The 16,358-nt window shown below is 42.0% G+C and overlaps 1 protein-coding gene across 1 annotated transcript in view; it reads left to right on the forward strand.

Moving 5' to 3' along the window:
* The first annotated feature begins 967 nt into the window (after nt 1-967).
* Nucleotides 968-16,358, forward strand: part of TEKT1 (tektin 1) — a 32,532-nt gene continuing 17,141 nt past the window's right edge. Inside the window, exons 1-5 of the mRNA XM_032280593.1 lie at nt 968-1,092; nt 2,594-2,800; nt 12,768-12,933; nt 15,365-15,493; nt 16,027-16,170. Coding sequence (XP_032136484.1) covers nt 2,611-2,800; nt 12,768-12,933; nt 15,365-15,493; nt 16,027-16,170 — 629 coding nt within the window. The 5' untranslated portion in view covers nt 968-1,092; nt 2,594-2,610. The remainder of the gene's footprint in view (nt 1,093-2,593; nt 2,801-12,767; nt 12,934-15,364; nt 15,494-16,026; nt 16,171-16,358) is intronic.

Genomic DNA, 16,358 nt, shown 5'->3' on the forward strand with positions numbered 1-16,358 from the left:
CGGCGTGTTTACTATTTAATATTCATGACGTCTGGTGATTCTGCAGGGCACCGCCCTCGTCTCGCAGTGCGTACGGGGCGGGAACGAGGTAAAGCCTCCCCTGATTGGTTGCCCTCTGAGAAAATGCTGCCTTCCATTGGTGGGCGTGAAGCCATTTACACTTGGGCGGGAGATTTCAATACCCATTTTCTGTGTTTCAGGATGTGTAGACGAGGACCCAGGTCGCTTTTTCCAATCCGCTCCCATCCGCCATCGTGTAATTGCTTTATTTTACACGTACTAGTGTTTTTCCAGTACACAATCATAAAGAACACATTCCGAGCACTGTATTCGTTTGAAAGTTCCAATCTGCTCATTTTATAGTTGGAGAAACTAAGAGCCACAGTGGGAAGACTTGAAATCCGGCTCCTGACTCCCAGCTCTGAGTTTGGCCACTGCCCCGGGCTACGAGCGCTCCCCGAGCGTCCCATTCCCACGGCTCCGCCAGCTCCAGGCTCGCCTGCGTCCCTGGCCTCTCCCGCCACTTGAAGGCTCCTCCTTCTTACCACCAACTCCGGCCACGGCAACCCCAGGAATATCTCACCCCCGCCCCCAACCTGCAGCGCCAGGTGTCTGGCTTGGTGGTGCCAGGCCTGCAACTGCGAGGCCCTGGAGGCATCACCCAGCTCAACCCTACTTTATACCCAGGAATTCCAAGACCCAGGGTACAGCACGACCCGAGATGATCCAGCCCGTGGGAGGGCCTGGGCTAGACGCAGGTCTCCTGACTTCCAGCCCGGAGCTTTGGCTGCTGTCTTCTGCTTGGTACCCCGCGTCTTCGCGATAGGTTGAGATGGCCGGAGCATCTGGCCCTACCCTTCCCACACGCCACACTCCTGCGTCTCTGGCTCTGGGGTCCGCTGAATTTGCGCCTGCGCCAAGCCTTTGGCAAGGCTGCTCAGTGGCGGAACCGCCCTCTTTGCCCCGGCAACGCGTCAATTGTTGTCATGGAGACTACGATGTTTACCTCCCTGTTCTGCAAGAGCTGGAAGTTCCGATTGGAGTAAGGAGGCTCCCATCTCGAGCTGCGTAGTGGTTCCGTGTGGCGCTGAGGTAAGTAAACCTTGACCCCACCCCACCTACCCCTACCCGCAACCCTCCTCTCTAACCAAATCCTTATGCCGTTGGGATGAGCCCTGATTTAGGTCCCCAGCTCTCTGAGGGCTATTGAGACTTATCCAGGAGTCTTGGGTTAAATGTGGGCCCCACACTCAGATAAATTTGGTAGAGACCATAAAAGGGACTGGGCTACGAAGAAATGGAGAAACTCCTTGTTGTCTGAGAGGGCTAAGTGGGCTGAGGTTCTCAGCCTGGTCAATATCTGACTCTAGTTTCATCCTTGTATGTGTGAAGGCTTCAGAGATCCAGAGACCCCTCAGGGCAAGGGCTCAGACTTTGGGGTAGAGACGGGAGTGGGGACAGATTTCAGCTCTGTCTGAGGAAGGCAGTTCTCACAGTCCTTCAGAGTTGCATGCAGATGAAACGGGTAATTTTAGCGTTTCCGCTGCCACCAGCCTCTGCCAGGTGGCTTCTCATGTGTTCCTCTTCCTGTTCTCTCCTTTTCTTTCTCCTGGAAGTTTTGAGATTCTTTTATGTGTTGAACAGGTTCAATACCCAGTTGTCAGTTTACACATGTCACATTTGTTCTTTTTTTATTTTTGAGATGGAGTCTTGCTCTGTCACCCAGCCTGGAGTGCAGTGGTGCGATCTCAGCTCATTGCAACCTCTGCCTCCCAGGTTCAAGCAATCCTCTTGCCTCAGCCTCCCTAGCAGCTGGAACTACAAGTGCACACCCCCATACCCAGCTAATTTTTGTATTTTTAGTAAAGACAGGGTTTCACTGTATTGGCCAGGCTGGTCTCAAACTCCTGACCTTGTGATCCACCTTCCTCATCCTCCCAGAGTGCTGGGATTACAGGCCTGAGCCACCACACCTGGCTTTTTTTTTTTTTTTAATGAAAACATGTCTGTGTTCATCTGTTTGGCAGAACATTACTCCATGACCCTGCAATTCTAATGAGTTATAAAAATGTATACATGTGTTCACCAAAAGATATGCTAGAGAATATTAATAGCATTCTCATTATGGCCCTAGAGTGTAAACAACCCAAATATCCATAAGCAGCAGAAAAGACAGCTAGATTTTATTCATACAATGGCACTGACCCAGCAATGAGAACAAACCAACTACAATTATATAGTCAATATAGATGAATTTTACAAACATAATATTGAGCTAAAAAGTCAGATACAAAATAATACACACCATATGATTCCCTTTACATTAAATTCAAAAACAGCAAAATAGATTTGTAGTGTTAAAAGTCAGGATACTGGTTTCCCTCAGGGGCTTGAGGTGGAGGGACTGGAAAGAGGTTAGAGATGGTGGTGATGCCTGTTTCTTGATTTGGGTGCCAGCTACACAGATGGGTTCATTTTGTGTACAGATTATGATTTATGCAATTTTCCATATGTATGTCACACTTTCATAAAAATTGACATAAGAAAGAACAAATTGCTTTCATTTAATCTAAAAAAGTCTGCTTTTGATCAGGACTTTGGAAACCTCAAATGGCTAAACTATTACAACCTCCGCCCAAGTTCCTGCCCTCAGAGTGGCACATTGCTAACAAGAACCAGTATCACAGAGCAGATGCCCAGAGGTCCCGATCGGAACGCCTGGTCGCAGAAAGCCAGAGGCTTGTGGATGAAATTGAAAAGACCACAAGAAAATCTCAAAGCGATGTGAACAAGAAACTAGGTAAGACAACATGCTTGGCACATTTGTGAACACACTAGGGTGAGGCTGTTGAATTTAGCTATAGCATCAAGTTCAGTTGCAGCAACATATTATTCTTGAAATATTAGAGAAAATCATGTGTAGTCTCCAAGTTCTATGTTTAAGTTCACCGCCCTAAGATAGACACAAGGTAACCCAGTCTAATTTTCAGCCACCCATCATTTATTTATTCATTGATTTGATACACAGTTATCAAGCATCTATGGGCATCTATATACTACATACTAGGCATATCACAGGAAATGATCAGAATCTCTGCTTTTTAGGGGCTTCTAGCTTGAAGAGAATAAAGATACAAAAATTAATCATCAGAAAACAGTCATCCCTTTGTATCCATGGGTTTAGCCAATTGTAGGTCCAAAATATTTGGGCTTACATTAAAATATAACAATACAACAATTAAAAATACAGATAAAACCAATACAGTTCAACAACTATTTACATAGTATTTGCATTGTATTTGGTATGATAATTAACCTGGAGATGATTAAAAGTGTATTGGCTGGGTGTGGTAGCATGTGCTGGGGGTCCCAGGACTTGGAGGGCTGAGGCAGGAGAATCCCATGAGCCCAGGAGTTAGAGACCACCCTGGGTGATATAGCAAGACCCTGTTTCTTAAAAAAAAAAAAATAGAAAAAGAAAGAAAGAGAAAAGGAAAGTGGACAGGAGGATGTGCATAGGTTACATACAAACACTACACCATTTTGTGTAAGAGACTTGAGCATCCATGGATTTTGGTATCTGTCAGGGATTCTGGAACAAATCCTCCGAGGATACCAAGGGACACTTGTATAACCAGATGGATGCTGGGGTGGGGGAACAAAGACAGGGGTGGAGTAGACATGAAGAGTTGGAAAAGTTTTCCTAGAGAAGAACATTTACTTGAGTCTTAAGAGTAATTTTCTCTGGACAATTCCATACTTAAAACCGTATTTATTTACATATTTATTTATTTTAATTTCTTGAGACAGAGTCTTGCTCCATCACCCAGGCTGGAGTACAGTGGCACAATCTTGGTTCACTGCAATCTCTGTCTCTGAGGTTCAAGCACTTCTCCTGCCTCAGCCTCCCAAGTAGCTGGGATTACAGGAGTGTGCCATCACACCCAGCTAATTTTTGCATTTTTAGTAGAGACAGGGTTTCACCATGTTGGCCAGGCTGGTCTTGAACTCCTGATCTCAGGTGATCCGCCTGCCTTGGCCTCCAAAAGGGCTGGGATTACAGGTGTGAGCCACTGCACTGGGCCTAAAACAGTATTTAAAAGGTAGTGTTCTTCAGCAAAGATCTCAGGAAAAAAAATTAAAAAAAAAAAAAAAAAAAAAAAAGATAATGTCCTTAAATAATCAAAACAAAGACATAAAACAAAACAAACAACTGATATCTCCTAAATCCCAAAAAGGGATTAACCAGAGGTCACCAACTCAGCTATCTATAGGGACCAAGCAGGTAGCATTGGGGTTGAATATAAGACCTTAGTGTGTAGTAGGGACTGCGGGGACCTGGAGAACATGTGCCCCACCTAAGGTAGAAGTTGCTACTCTATTTCAACCCATTTCTTCCAAGAAAGAATATGGGCCCAGTGTTGCCTAATTGTCTGATTTTTTTCAAGAAAATCTGGAAAGCTGGAATTTACTCACTTTTTAAACATTGGTAATTAATTTGATTTATTTATAATACTGGGCTAGCTGAACAAAGACATTTATGGATCAAATCTGGTCTGAGGACTGTAGTTTTCTAACTTCCAATAACCCAAACCTTCATTCAGGCCAGCAATGTTAAATGATAGGCTCTCCTAATAGGTTGATCCTTATATTGATATCACCTTGTAGATAGGCATGTTCTAAATAATTATGCAAATAGGTAGGTGTTAAAAATGAGGAGGCATCATTCATTTTTTACAATACTGTATTTTGGTAGATATGGGAAAAAAGTGAACCTTCACTGATTCATTGAGAATCATTAAAAAAATTAGCCATTAAAAGCATCAAATACGTAGGACTAAATCTAGCAAAAGATGTGCAAGCGTTTTGCACTGAAAAACAATTTTTGCAAGAAATTAAAGAAGTTCTTAGTAAATGCAGATATTTATGAGCTACTGGATTGGAAAACCTAGTATTTACAAGTGTTGATTCCCTTCCAAAATTAATCTATAGATTCAAGGCAATGCCAATGAAAATCTTAGCAGGTTTTACAGTGAAATTGGTAAACCACTTCTAAAATTCATATGGAATTGCAAAGGGTCAAGAATAGACACAACTATCTTAAAGAAGAGCACAGTTGGAAGATGTCTACCATAAGAACTAAGAGCTGTGACAAAGTTATGGTAATTGAGACAGCGAAGTATAGGTGAGGATAGACCAGTTGACCAATAAAACATGATAGAGTCCAGAAACAAACCCACACAAATCTGTTCATCTGAGTTTGACAAAAGCAACACCACAGTGTAATGAGAAAAGGATAGCCTTTTCAATGAATTGGCCAATTGGATATTCATATGAAAAAAATGATATCCCAACCCCTACCTCATATTTCTCTCTCTCTGCCACCTATTTATCTATCAACAAATCTAACTGGAGTCCATCCATCTCTAAATGGCAAAGATGAAACAATAGCACTTTTAGGGGAGAACATCTTTATGATCTTTATGACTTGGAGAAGGCAAAAATTTGACACATTCTTAAGCAGGACCAAAAAGAACCATTCATAAAAAAGAAAAACAATAAATTAGACTATATTAAAATGACGAACTTTTGTTTAACAAAAACACCCCATATCAAAAGGCTGAAAAGCAATCTACAGAGTAGGAGAAGATATTCACAATATATGTATCTGACAGATGATTCGTATCCAAATATATAAATAACTTTTAAAAATACGAAAGAAAAAGGCAGATAAGTCAATAAACAAATGGACAAAAAATGGCCAGACACCTTTCAAGAGAGGAGATTCAAACAGCTGATGAACATATGAAGAGGTGCTATAATTTTGTGAGTCATCAGGGACATACAAATTAAAATCAAGTTGAGATGCCATTATACAGCCATGGAATGGCTACAATTAAAAAGTAGGAAGAGAACAAGAAGAAAGGAGAGAGAAGAGGATGTGGAGCAACTGGAACTCTCATACGCTGCTGGTGGAAATATAAATTGCTATAATCACTTTGGAAAGCTTTGGCAGTATCAACTATAGTTGAAGATATGCATATCTTTCACCTGGTTATTCTAATTTTAGAGTTTTATCATACAGGAATTCATATATATGTTTACTAAACATATATGCTGCAATGGCTAAAGGAGTACCATTTGTACTGGCTCTAAATTAGAAACTACCCACATGCCCATCAACAGTAGGATGGATAAATATGTTACACTTTACAGCAAAGAGAAAGAGTGACCTATAGCTATATACAGCACTACAGATGAATCTTACAAATGTATTAAGATGTTGAGCAAAATAAATGACACATAAATGAGTACACGCCATATTATTCTACTTATGTAAAGTAAAACAAGCCAAATAAAAAGGAAAAATTATACTGTTAGAAGTCAACATTGGTATGTGGAATGATAGGAACTGGAAGGGGTCATGAGAGATCTCCTAGGATGCCAGTTATATTCTATTTCTTTAGTTGGGTCTTTGTTATATGTGTGTGTTCGCTATGAAAATACACTGAGTTTTATGATATGTGTACTTTTCTATAGGTTTTTGATATTTCAATAAAAATTTAAAAATAACTTGCAAGTACCTGTGATGGTGCTGATGATATAGATATTCCAGACTGGTGCTTGCCCTTGGGGAGCTTGCAGTCTGAAAGTAGAGATGAGTCTAGTACAGGATACCCAGGATATGCTGTGATTTGTTCCATAAGTGGCACAAATAAAGCACTGTCAGATTGGAGGAGAGGGCAAATCACTTCCGATTGGTCACATCCAATGACTACTCAATTTGCCAGTCTAATGTTCACTTAGTCTTCATCCATCTTGGCTTCTGTACAATACTGGATGCTTTTGGAATTCTGTGGCACAAATTTTTCCTGATTCATTTCCTTTCTCTCTGACTATTTCTTCCTCTTCTCTATTGTTGATGCTTTTCCCATTCATTTCCTATTGGTGTTCTTTAGTGTTTTGTTCTTAGCTTTTTCTTCTCTTCCCTCTATGCAATTTCTTGATGATCTCATTATGAATTTTATCACTATTTTCTTTGTGTTATTGGTTTGCATAAAGAAATCTTCTGCATTTAGATAGAAATCTCATGAGAACTTTTTGGGGAAATAGAGAACTACTTGTCATATATTGCCACATATATTCCTTCAGGCACCTCAAAATAAATACATCCTAAGATGAACTCACCCCTGTCCTTCAAAACTTGCTTCTGCTTCTGTAGTTCCCTATCCTGGTTAATAGGACCACAGCTCATTCATCATTCATTCATTCATTCATCCTTCAAATAGGTCTCACCCTGTGCTGGATGCTTAGGAGTGTAAAGTTGAAGAAGACTGATACATTCTACTATGTAAAAGAGAAATAACACAAGCAAAAAGACAAGTAACTAAAATTATTGTAAGTTGCTGGCCTAGATGAAGGCAATGGCAGCAAAGATGGAGAGAAAAGGTGCTTGATAAAATGTATGTTGGATTTATGAATGAATTTTAATAACAGAAGCCAAGGAGATAGCTTGGACAAAATAATAAAGGCAGGATGAATGTGACATTTATGGGAAATGAGTAGAGAGGTCCAAGTTGCTGTATAGAGTATGTGAGGAAAAGCAGCATGATGAAAATGAGAGGTAGATGAGGTAGGGCCAAGCCTGAGGAAGATCTTGAATTTGGAAGGTTCAGTTCAGTGGGTAGCCTGTTAGAATTTAAGAGGTAAAGTTAGAAATCTGGAAGTAATCACATAAAGGTGGTAAGGGGAGCCATAAGGGTAGATTAGATTACCCAAAGAATATATTGAAAGAGAAGAAAAGGGCACATGAGATGAAGAGGGTCAAGAGAAGAGCTGAGGAACAGAAGTTCAGGTGGAAGAACTAAAAGATGAAACCAAGGTTATGAAAGCCAAAAGAGGCCGGGCGCGGTGGCTCAAGCCTGTAATCCCAGCACTTTGGGAGGCCGAGGCGGGTGGATCACGAGGTCAAGAGATCGAGACCATCCTGGTCAACATGGTGAAACCCCGTCTCTACTAAAAATACAAAAAATTAGCTGGGCATGGTGGCACGTGCCTGTAATCCCAGCTACTCAGGAGGCTGAGGCAGGAGAATTGCCTGAACCCAGGAGGCGGAGGTTGCAGTGAGCCGAGATCGCGCCATTGCACTCCAGCCTGGGTAACAAGAGCGAAACTCCGTCTCAAAAAAAAAAAAAAAAAAAAAAAAAAGAAAGCCAAAAGATGAGGTTCCATAGGCACGGAAGTCTTCTATTGTATCAGTGGTTGTCTAAATGTCAAAGAGGCTGAGAGTTGAGCCATAATAAATTTGGACTGGTGACTTGAAGATTATTGGTGACCTTTGAGCTAAGAGGTGTCCAGTAGGATAGTGGAGGGTACACAGTGGTGGTGAAAATCAGTTACAAGGTATCAGTGGGAAGACGCCAATCCACATAGTGGATTGAGTACATGCATTTGCCTTCTCTTTCTTTTAGAATTCCAACAAAATATCAGTAAATAATGAACAACAGTAAAACTAACAAAATAACAATAAAGCTATGCCTCAAGCCTGAGAGAGATACACACACACACACACACACACACACACACACACACGGAGGAAGCAACAGTAGACAAATGATGAAATCAAGATTTTAGAAAGGAAAGGTCAAGTGATAACAGACCTAGGGATTGCAGAAAGTCAGGGTGGGTAAAGAACAATACGAGGCCGGGTGCGGTGGCTCAAGCCTGTAATCCCAGCACTTTGGGAGGCCGAGGCGGGTGGATCACGAGGTCAAGAGATCGAGACCATCCTGGTCAACATGGTGAAACCCCGTCTCTACTAAAAACTACAAAAAATTGGCTGGGCATGGTGGCGCGTGTCTGTAGTCCCAGCTACTCAGGAGGCTGAGGCAGGAGAATTGCCTGAACCCAGGAGGCGGAGGTTGCGGTGAGCCGAGATCGCGCCATTGCACTCCAGCCTGGGTAACAAGAGCGAAACTCCGTCTCAAAAAAAAAAAAAAAAAAAAAAAAACAATACGAATTCAGCTGATTTATGCTGCAGAAATCTTGCAATGCTCAAAATTGGATGCACCCAGATACTTCTGAAGCTGAAAGGTCAGGATAGAACCAGAAACAAGATTGGTTGAAAGTCCTTATAAAGAGCACCCTCTTCACTCTGGCTCTCACTCACTCCAGTAGAAGCTAAAAAGTTCAATGAATGTCTACTTAATGATTCATTCATTCCTGTGTCTACATAGTAATTCTTCTAGCTGGTTCCCAGGACACTGGTAGCCAGGCTTCTGCCCTCGGACAGGAGACTGGAGGGGTTCTCTGTGAGAAAGTAACTGTCCCACAAAGAAAGATCTATAAATATTAACATGTGGGGATTCTCTAGCAAGGTGCCAGGGTCTCACCTGATCACTCTATACAGTAAAGCATTCTGGCTGACAAGCACTGTCCCTATAGACAATTTCCAGGTAGCACTTTAGCATCTCGGTCTAAATCAGATGATGATAGCCAAATATTTGAGGAAAGCCACTAACATGGCAGACACTAAAACAAATAATCAAATACACAGAAACTCAGGAGACAGACAGTACATAGACAAAAAGAAGAAATACACTATCAAATCTACCAAGAATTTAGAGAAGAAATTGTGTCCTTGGAACGAGTAGAGGCATCTTTAAAAAGAGAACATTTGGAGAACAAGAGTTCTGGGAATTTAAGAATATAAGAGCAGAAAAATCTTAAAAAATCAAAAGAAGTGTTACGAATCTCCAGAAAGTGGGGAAAAGGGACAACAAAATAAATAACAGCGAAGAAAAGACAAGAAAATTAAAGGATCAATCTGGGAGGTTCAATAACTAATAGGAGTTTCAGAAAGAGCAAAAAGCAAATGGAGAAGATGTGGTGGTTCACACCTAGAATCTCAGCACTTTGGGAAGCCAAGATGGGAAGATCAGTTGAGACCAGGAGTTTGAGATCATTCTTGGCAACATAGAGTGACCCCTGCCTCTACAAAAAATAAGAAAATTAGGTGGGTGTGGTGATGTCTACCTGTAGTCTCAGCTACCCAGGAGGTTGAGGTGGGGATGATCTCCTGAACCCAGGAGTTCAAAGTTACAGTGAGCTATGATTATGCCACTGCACTCCAGCTTGGGTGACACAATGAGATCCTGTCTCTAAAAAGAAGATGAGGAAGTGGGGCCCTAGGCCTGGCCCATCAAACCATTTTTCCCTCCTAGGCCTCTGGGCCTGTGATGAAAGGGGCTGCTGTGAAGATCTCTGACATGCCCTGGAGACATTTTCCCCACTGTTTTGGCAATTAGCATTTGGCTTCTTGTTACTTATGCAAATTTCTTCAGCTGGCTTTAATTCCCCACCCCCCCCACCCCAAATGGGTTTTTCTTTTCTATCACATGATTAGGCTGCAAACTTTTCAAACCTTTATGCTCTGCTTCCCTTTTAAACATAAGTTCCAATTTTAGATCATCTCTCTCAAGTTCAAAGTTCCACAGATCTCTAGGGCAGGGGCAAAATGCTCCCAGCCCTTTAGCAAAATGCTAAAGCATAACAAGAGTGACCTTTACTCCAGCTCCCAACAAGTTCTTCATGGCTATCTGAGAGTATCTCAGCTGGACTTCATTATCCATATAACCTTAAACATTTTGATCAAAACCATTCAACAAATCTCTAGGAAGTTCCAAACTTTCCCATTACTTTCTGTCTTCTTCTGAGCCCTCCAAAGTGTTCTAACCTCTGCCTGTTACCCAGTTCCAAAGTCACTACCACATTTTCAGGTTATCTTTATAGCAGTGCCTCACCTCCAGTACCAATTCTTTGTACCAGTTCGTTTTTCACACTGTTATAAAAAAATACCTCAGACTGGGTAATTTACAAAGAAAAGAAGTTTAATTAACCCACAGTTTCGCATGTCCAGGGAGACCACAGGAAACTTACAATCATGGTGGAAGGTGAAGAGAAAACAAGGACCTTCTTCACATGGTGGCAGGAGATAGAAGAGAAAGTGAAGGGGGAAGAGCTCCTTATAAAACCAACAGATCTCAAGAGAACTCATTCACTATCAGGAGAACAGCATGGGGGAAACTGCCTCCATGATCCAATCACCTCCCACCAGGTTCCTCCCTCAACAGATGGGGATTACAGTTCGAGATGAGATTTGGGTGGGGTCACAGAGCCAAACCATATCAAAGGGTATGCTTGGCATGTGGCACAAAAATTATATAAGTTTGACACCAGTGTGAAATTTCTGGACACTAGAAAAATAGATTACTAAAACTTTTCAGAGTGGAAAAAACAGGTCACATATAAAGAATCAGGAATCAGAATGGCATCAGACTTCTTACTGGAAATTAGAAGGAAATGTAGCGGCACAATCACAATTCTAAATATACAAGATTTACAAACTGTAACTCAGTGTACAGCCAAATAGAATGAAACAGTGAGGGTAGAATAAAGACATTTGCAGACTTACAGGTTCTCAAAAACTTTACCTCACATGCATCCATTTCTTAGGAAGTTACTGAAGGATGTGCTTCAGCACTCTGAAGGAGTAAATCAAGGAAGAGGAAGAAATGAAATCCAGGAAATGGGACAGCAACACAAAAAGAGTGAAGGGGTTTCCTGGAAGCAAAGTCATAGGATGATAGCTACACAGAAAACTAGACAGCAACCCATCCGGATTGCAGCAGCAGGAGAAGAAGATGCTCTAGGAGAGACATCTCCAAGGAAGAAAGAAACTTGATAGTTTACTTGATGGATTGGAATATATTGAGAAAAAATTAGTAATATAAAGAAAGTGAAGCAATCACTATGGTACCCATTTTACTATCACATAATGTCATATTGTAAACCTCAAATATACACAATAACTTTAAAAAAAAAAAACAGAGTCAGTTTACAGAGGCGGAAACCGACACTACAATACAACCAGTACATTATAACTTTAAGATTCAAATGCTGACCTACTCATTATCGATTATAAATATATATGTAAAATAGTTTTACTACTAAATCAGCCTTTTTTTTTGCTTATAATGCTTAATAAATCTGCCTTTAATTATCATTTAAAAAAGAAAGTGAAGCAAAAATGTCATTTTAACCCCTCCCCCAAACAGAAAATTTTATAAGAAAAGAAATTTATCACAGTATATGATAGGGCTCAGGTGTAAATAACATTTATATATTTATGAAATGTAAATAAATAATAAGTTTATTTATTGTTTAACAAAATGGTGATAAAACTATATTGGGAGATGGAAGGATCAAAGTATGTTGTGTGAGTTGGTTAAGAGCAAAACATTATCTTTTGTCATAGGAAATCAATATATAACATCAAAACTGGTAATGAATGAATAGCAGTATAAGCAAATGCTAGAAGAAGTGATAAGCGTGTTTAAAGTGGCTGCCCCCAGAAGGTGGGAGTGGGTAGGGACAGCTCAGAGAATTTTAATTATTTGTGATACTATTTGATTTTTCAAACAACATACATTTATAGCTTTGATAAAATTAAAAGCTATTAAAAACAGTGGGCACCGAAGAACTAATGAGTATAGAATGATAAATTTGATGTGGACTGTAAGAAAATACATTTTCCTTCCTTCCTGCAAATAACCATTTATAAAGATGAAAAGATGCTCCAAGTAGCACAACTCTAAGAGGAAAAGAACATATCACAGGTAGTTTTACAACAGTTCTCAAGTTTCTAATTCAAACGTTGGCTACCTTGGGATAGATTAACCCTGGTGTGACTTCTCTGTGTGCTTCAGAACAGAGACTCGAAGAAGTCCGGTTCTGGAAGAAGGAGTTAGACGACAAACTTGAACAGCTTGTGAATGAAACTGACGATCTACTCATATATAAGATCAGATTGGAAAAAGCCCTGGAGAGCTTGAAAGAGCCCTTGCACATTACTGAGACGTGCCTGGCATACAGGTAGGAGGGAAGGTCCCTCAAATGATTCATCTGTTGTGACAAATGAGATGCTGGGTAGTAACCTTTTATGCTGGCTGTGTGGAATAGTGAATTAGAACACGGCAATTGAGCAGGTGTTCTTTTAGAGCCTGAAGTTATCCCAGCATGCCCCTGGTGCCGGGCAGTGCAAGGGGCACTAGACTTAGTTCATGCCTCAACTCTGCTCTTGACTAACTCAACTCAAATATACTTTAGGACTAGGCTTGGTTGTGGGAATGGAAAACTCTAAAATAACATTGAGTTTAAAGAAAATGATTTCTTTCTTTCTTACATTTAAAGAGTCTAGAGATAGTCAGTTCAGGGTTGGAATGGTGGGCCACAGTTTTAGGGTCCAAGATTAGCCTGTATTATTGTTCTGCTGCACATGGCTTTCACTGCCAATGTTACCTCGTGATTTAAGATGGCAGCTGGAGCTCCAGCCATTATGTCTACATTCCAGCAAGTAGAAGTAAGTGAGGTCTGGCATTCATCATTTCTATTTGCATCCTGTTGACCAGAACTTAATCACATGACCACACCAACAGAAGCTGGGAAATGATTTGCTTTACTTTGGGCAGCCAGGTACTCAGCTAAAAAATCAAGGGTTCTGCTGCCAAGGAAGAAGGTGAGAAGAGACACTACAGCTCCTGGGGGACAGTACGTCCCTCCAATGCAGAGCTGCACAGAAGCACTCTGTAATCCAGACAGCTCTATATTAACATGCCTTTTATTATTTTTTCCCTCCTATAAATCCATTGAATAGAATGATCCTCTCTACTCTGGGGTGATGCTGGTTTCCAGACCTGGGTCCTGCCACAGCCCTAGCTGGAGTGCCCTAATGTCTTCTTGCTGTTACCATAATCCCCTGTAATCTAGAGTACCCTCCACATTGGCTGTTGAGTGAACTTTTCCCAAAGTAGATTTTTCCAGGTCACCGCCATGCTTAGAATTCTTCAAACCCCAATGGCTTCAAGATAAAATTTAAGCTTCTTAGCTTAGCAAACCAATGTTCATCATTATAGGGACCGCAGTGACCTCTCCAGGTCCATATCTCATTCCCAATAGTGGGATGCGCTTAGGTGTGTGGAGCTACTTGCAGTTTCTCAAAGGCACCATGACTCTGTCTTCCTGGAAAGCCTATTCCTTACATAAGGGTAACCAGGACCCTTTGCAGCAACCAGGAAGCAGTCTTCCCAGCCAGATTTAGAAAGTCTATGAAGCAAAGAGAAATAGCAGCTCATCAAAGAGCTCAACACCCAGCTGGCTCAAGTCTAAGCCTAAGGATAATTATAACGTATAGGTTGCTAAGTTTATTGAGCATGTACTATGTGCCAGGTACTGTATCTTATGCTTCTATATCTCATTTGTAGTGTGCCACAATCCTATGAAGTACTAATAATTATCCCTAATTTACAGAAAAGGAAACCAAGGCACAGGGAGGTTATATAGTGGCTAGGGGCACACAGCTAATGAGTAGGGGAGCCTCCTTGCCAAGCACCATCGTACAGGTTGAAAAAGAGCAAAACATCATCCAGCAGGGTCTGTTTGGGAGGAGGATGGCATAATGGCTAAAAGCACATGTGATGCACAGTTCCTTGACACTGGGTAGGTCACTTCTTAATCTCTCTGAAACTCAGTTTCCCCATTTGTAGTTGAAAGGGCTAAGAAAGAATGTTTATATATAAAAAGCTCAGCATGGCCGGGTGCGGTGGCTCATGCCTATAATCCCAGCACTTTGAGAGGCCAAGGCAGGTGGATCACCTGAGGTCAGGAGTTCGAGACCAGCCTGGCCAACATGGTGAAACCTTGTATCTACTAAAAATACAAAAATTAGCTGGGCATGGTGGTGCGCACCTGTATTCCCAGCTACTCAGGAGGCTGAGGCAGGAGAACTGCTTGAACCCGGGAGGCAGAGGTTGCAGTGAGCCGAGGTCACATCATTGCACTCCAGCCTGGGTGACAAGAGAAAAATTCCGTCTTAAAAAAAATAGCTCAGCACAATGCCTGTCACAGAGTAAGTGCCCAGTGGTGGAGGTAATATTAATATTGGTGTTGTTACTAATAGTTATTATTACTATAAAACATCTTTCTATATTCAATTGTTTGTCTACACACTGGATGAGGATCAAGGATGTATCATTATTATTTAAAACTTTCTTCTACTTGGGGAAAAAGGTCCATTTGGCATGTTTCAGACCAAGTGACCAGTCACCAGTCAATTTTTCTTCATTGTGTTTGGATGTTTTGAAGTCACATAGACACCAACTAATATCCGTCATCCACTGTGTCACCAGATGGATTGGGTCACACTCAGATCAGTTGTGCAGGTCGTTCTGACAGTGTAGACATTAGCCAACATCGAGTCACCTCGTGTTGCACGTGTTGGCTGACTGGCTGCCTTTCCCCCTGCCAGGGAGAAGCGTGTTGGCATTGACCTGGTGCACGACACGGTGGAGCATGAGCTGATAAAGGAGGCTGAGATCATCCGGGGTGTTATGGCTCTGCTGACCCGTACCTTGGAGGAGGCTTCTGAGCAGATTAGGTATGTTTTGGGCTGCTTTCCAAATCTCCACTGGGAATTTTGAGAAGAGGCAGTGCCTACAAAAGCTGAGCTCCATGGCACAGAAAGAATGGGGTTCAATACTCCCACTCCCACTTTGTGTTCCCAGATCTCCCAGCACTCAGGGTAAGAGCTGGCCACATCCCTCATACATGGCAGCCGCCCTCCGGTAAGGGTGGGGCTGGAGCTGGATTTTACCCTGGTTATAAACTGGAGGGCGCTGGAGCCCACTGCCTGGGCTGACCCCTCACACACAGTAGGCTCCGCAGTGGTGACACTGGAAAACGTCAGTGTAGAAGGGAGGATCTCCAAGTCCATGTTTGGTTACGTGGATTTGTCACCAGGCATCAAATGGTATATGCGTGAGTGTTGGGGTGATGGGAGTTAGGGAGGCAGTACCATCATCCTGCACCAGACCTCGCTGCAGCTTCACGTTCCAGGACCTCCCCGAGGACCTGTGGGTGCCACCTGGGCATTCCAGAGGCAGAAACCCAGTTTACTTTCTCTCTCTTCAGGATGAACCGCTCTGCCAAGTACAATCTTGAGAAGGATTTGAAGGACAAGTTTGTGGCCCTGACCATAGATGACATCTGCTTCTCACTCAACAACAACTCACCAAACATCAGATATTCTGAGAACGCCGTGAGGATTGAGCCAAAGTGAGTGTGTCTTGCAGTCTTCCTCGTGCTGTATGTGTTGGTGGCATGGTGATGTCCCAGTGTTTCTTAGACAAGCAAGACCTAGTGACTCATCCTTGCAGCTGGCTGAGAGGTTGGAAGTGGTGGGCTTAGGGCAAAGGCAGTGCTAAATGGTGATGACCTTGACATTGGGCCCAGAGACTCCTGAT

The sequence above is a fragment of the Sapajus apella genome, unplaced genomic scaffold, assembly GCF_009761245.1.
Source record: "Sapajus apella isolate SASKATOON/1434 unplaced genomic scaffold, GSC_monkey_1.0 scaffold12, whole genome shotgun sequence".
Taxonomy (NCBI): Eukaryota; Metazoa; Chordata; class Mammalia; order Primates; family Cebidae; genus Sapajus; species Sapajus apella.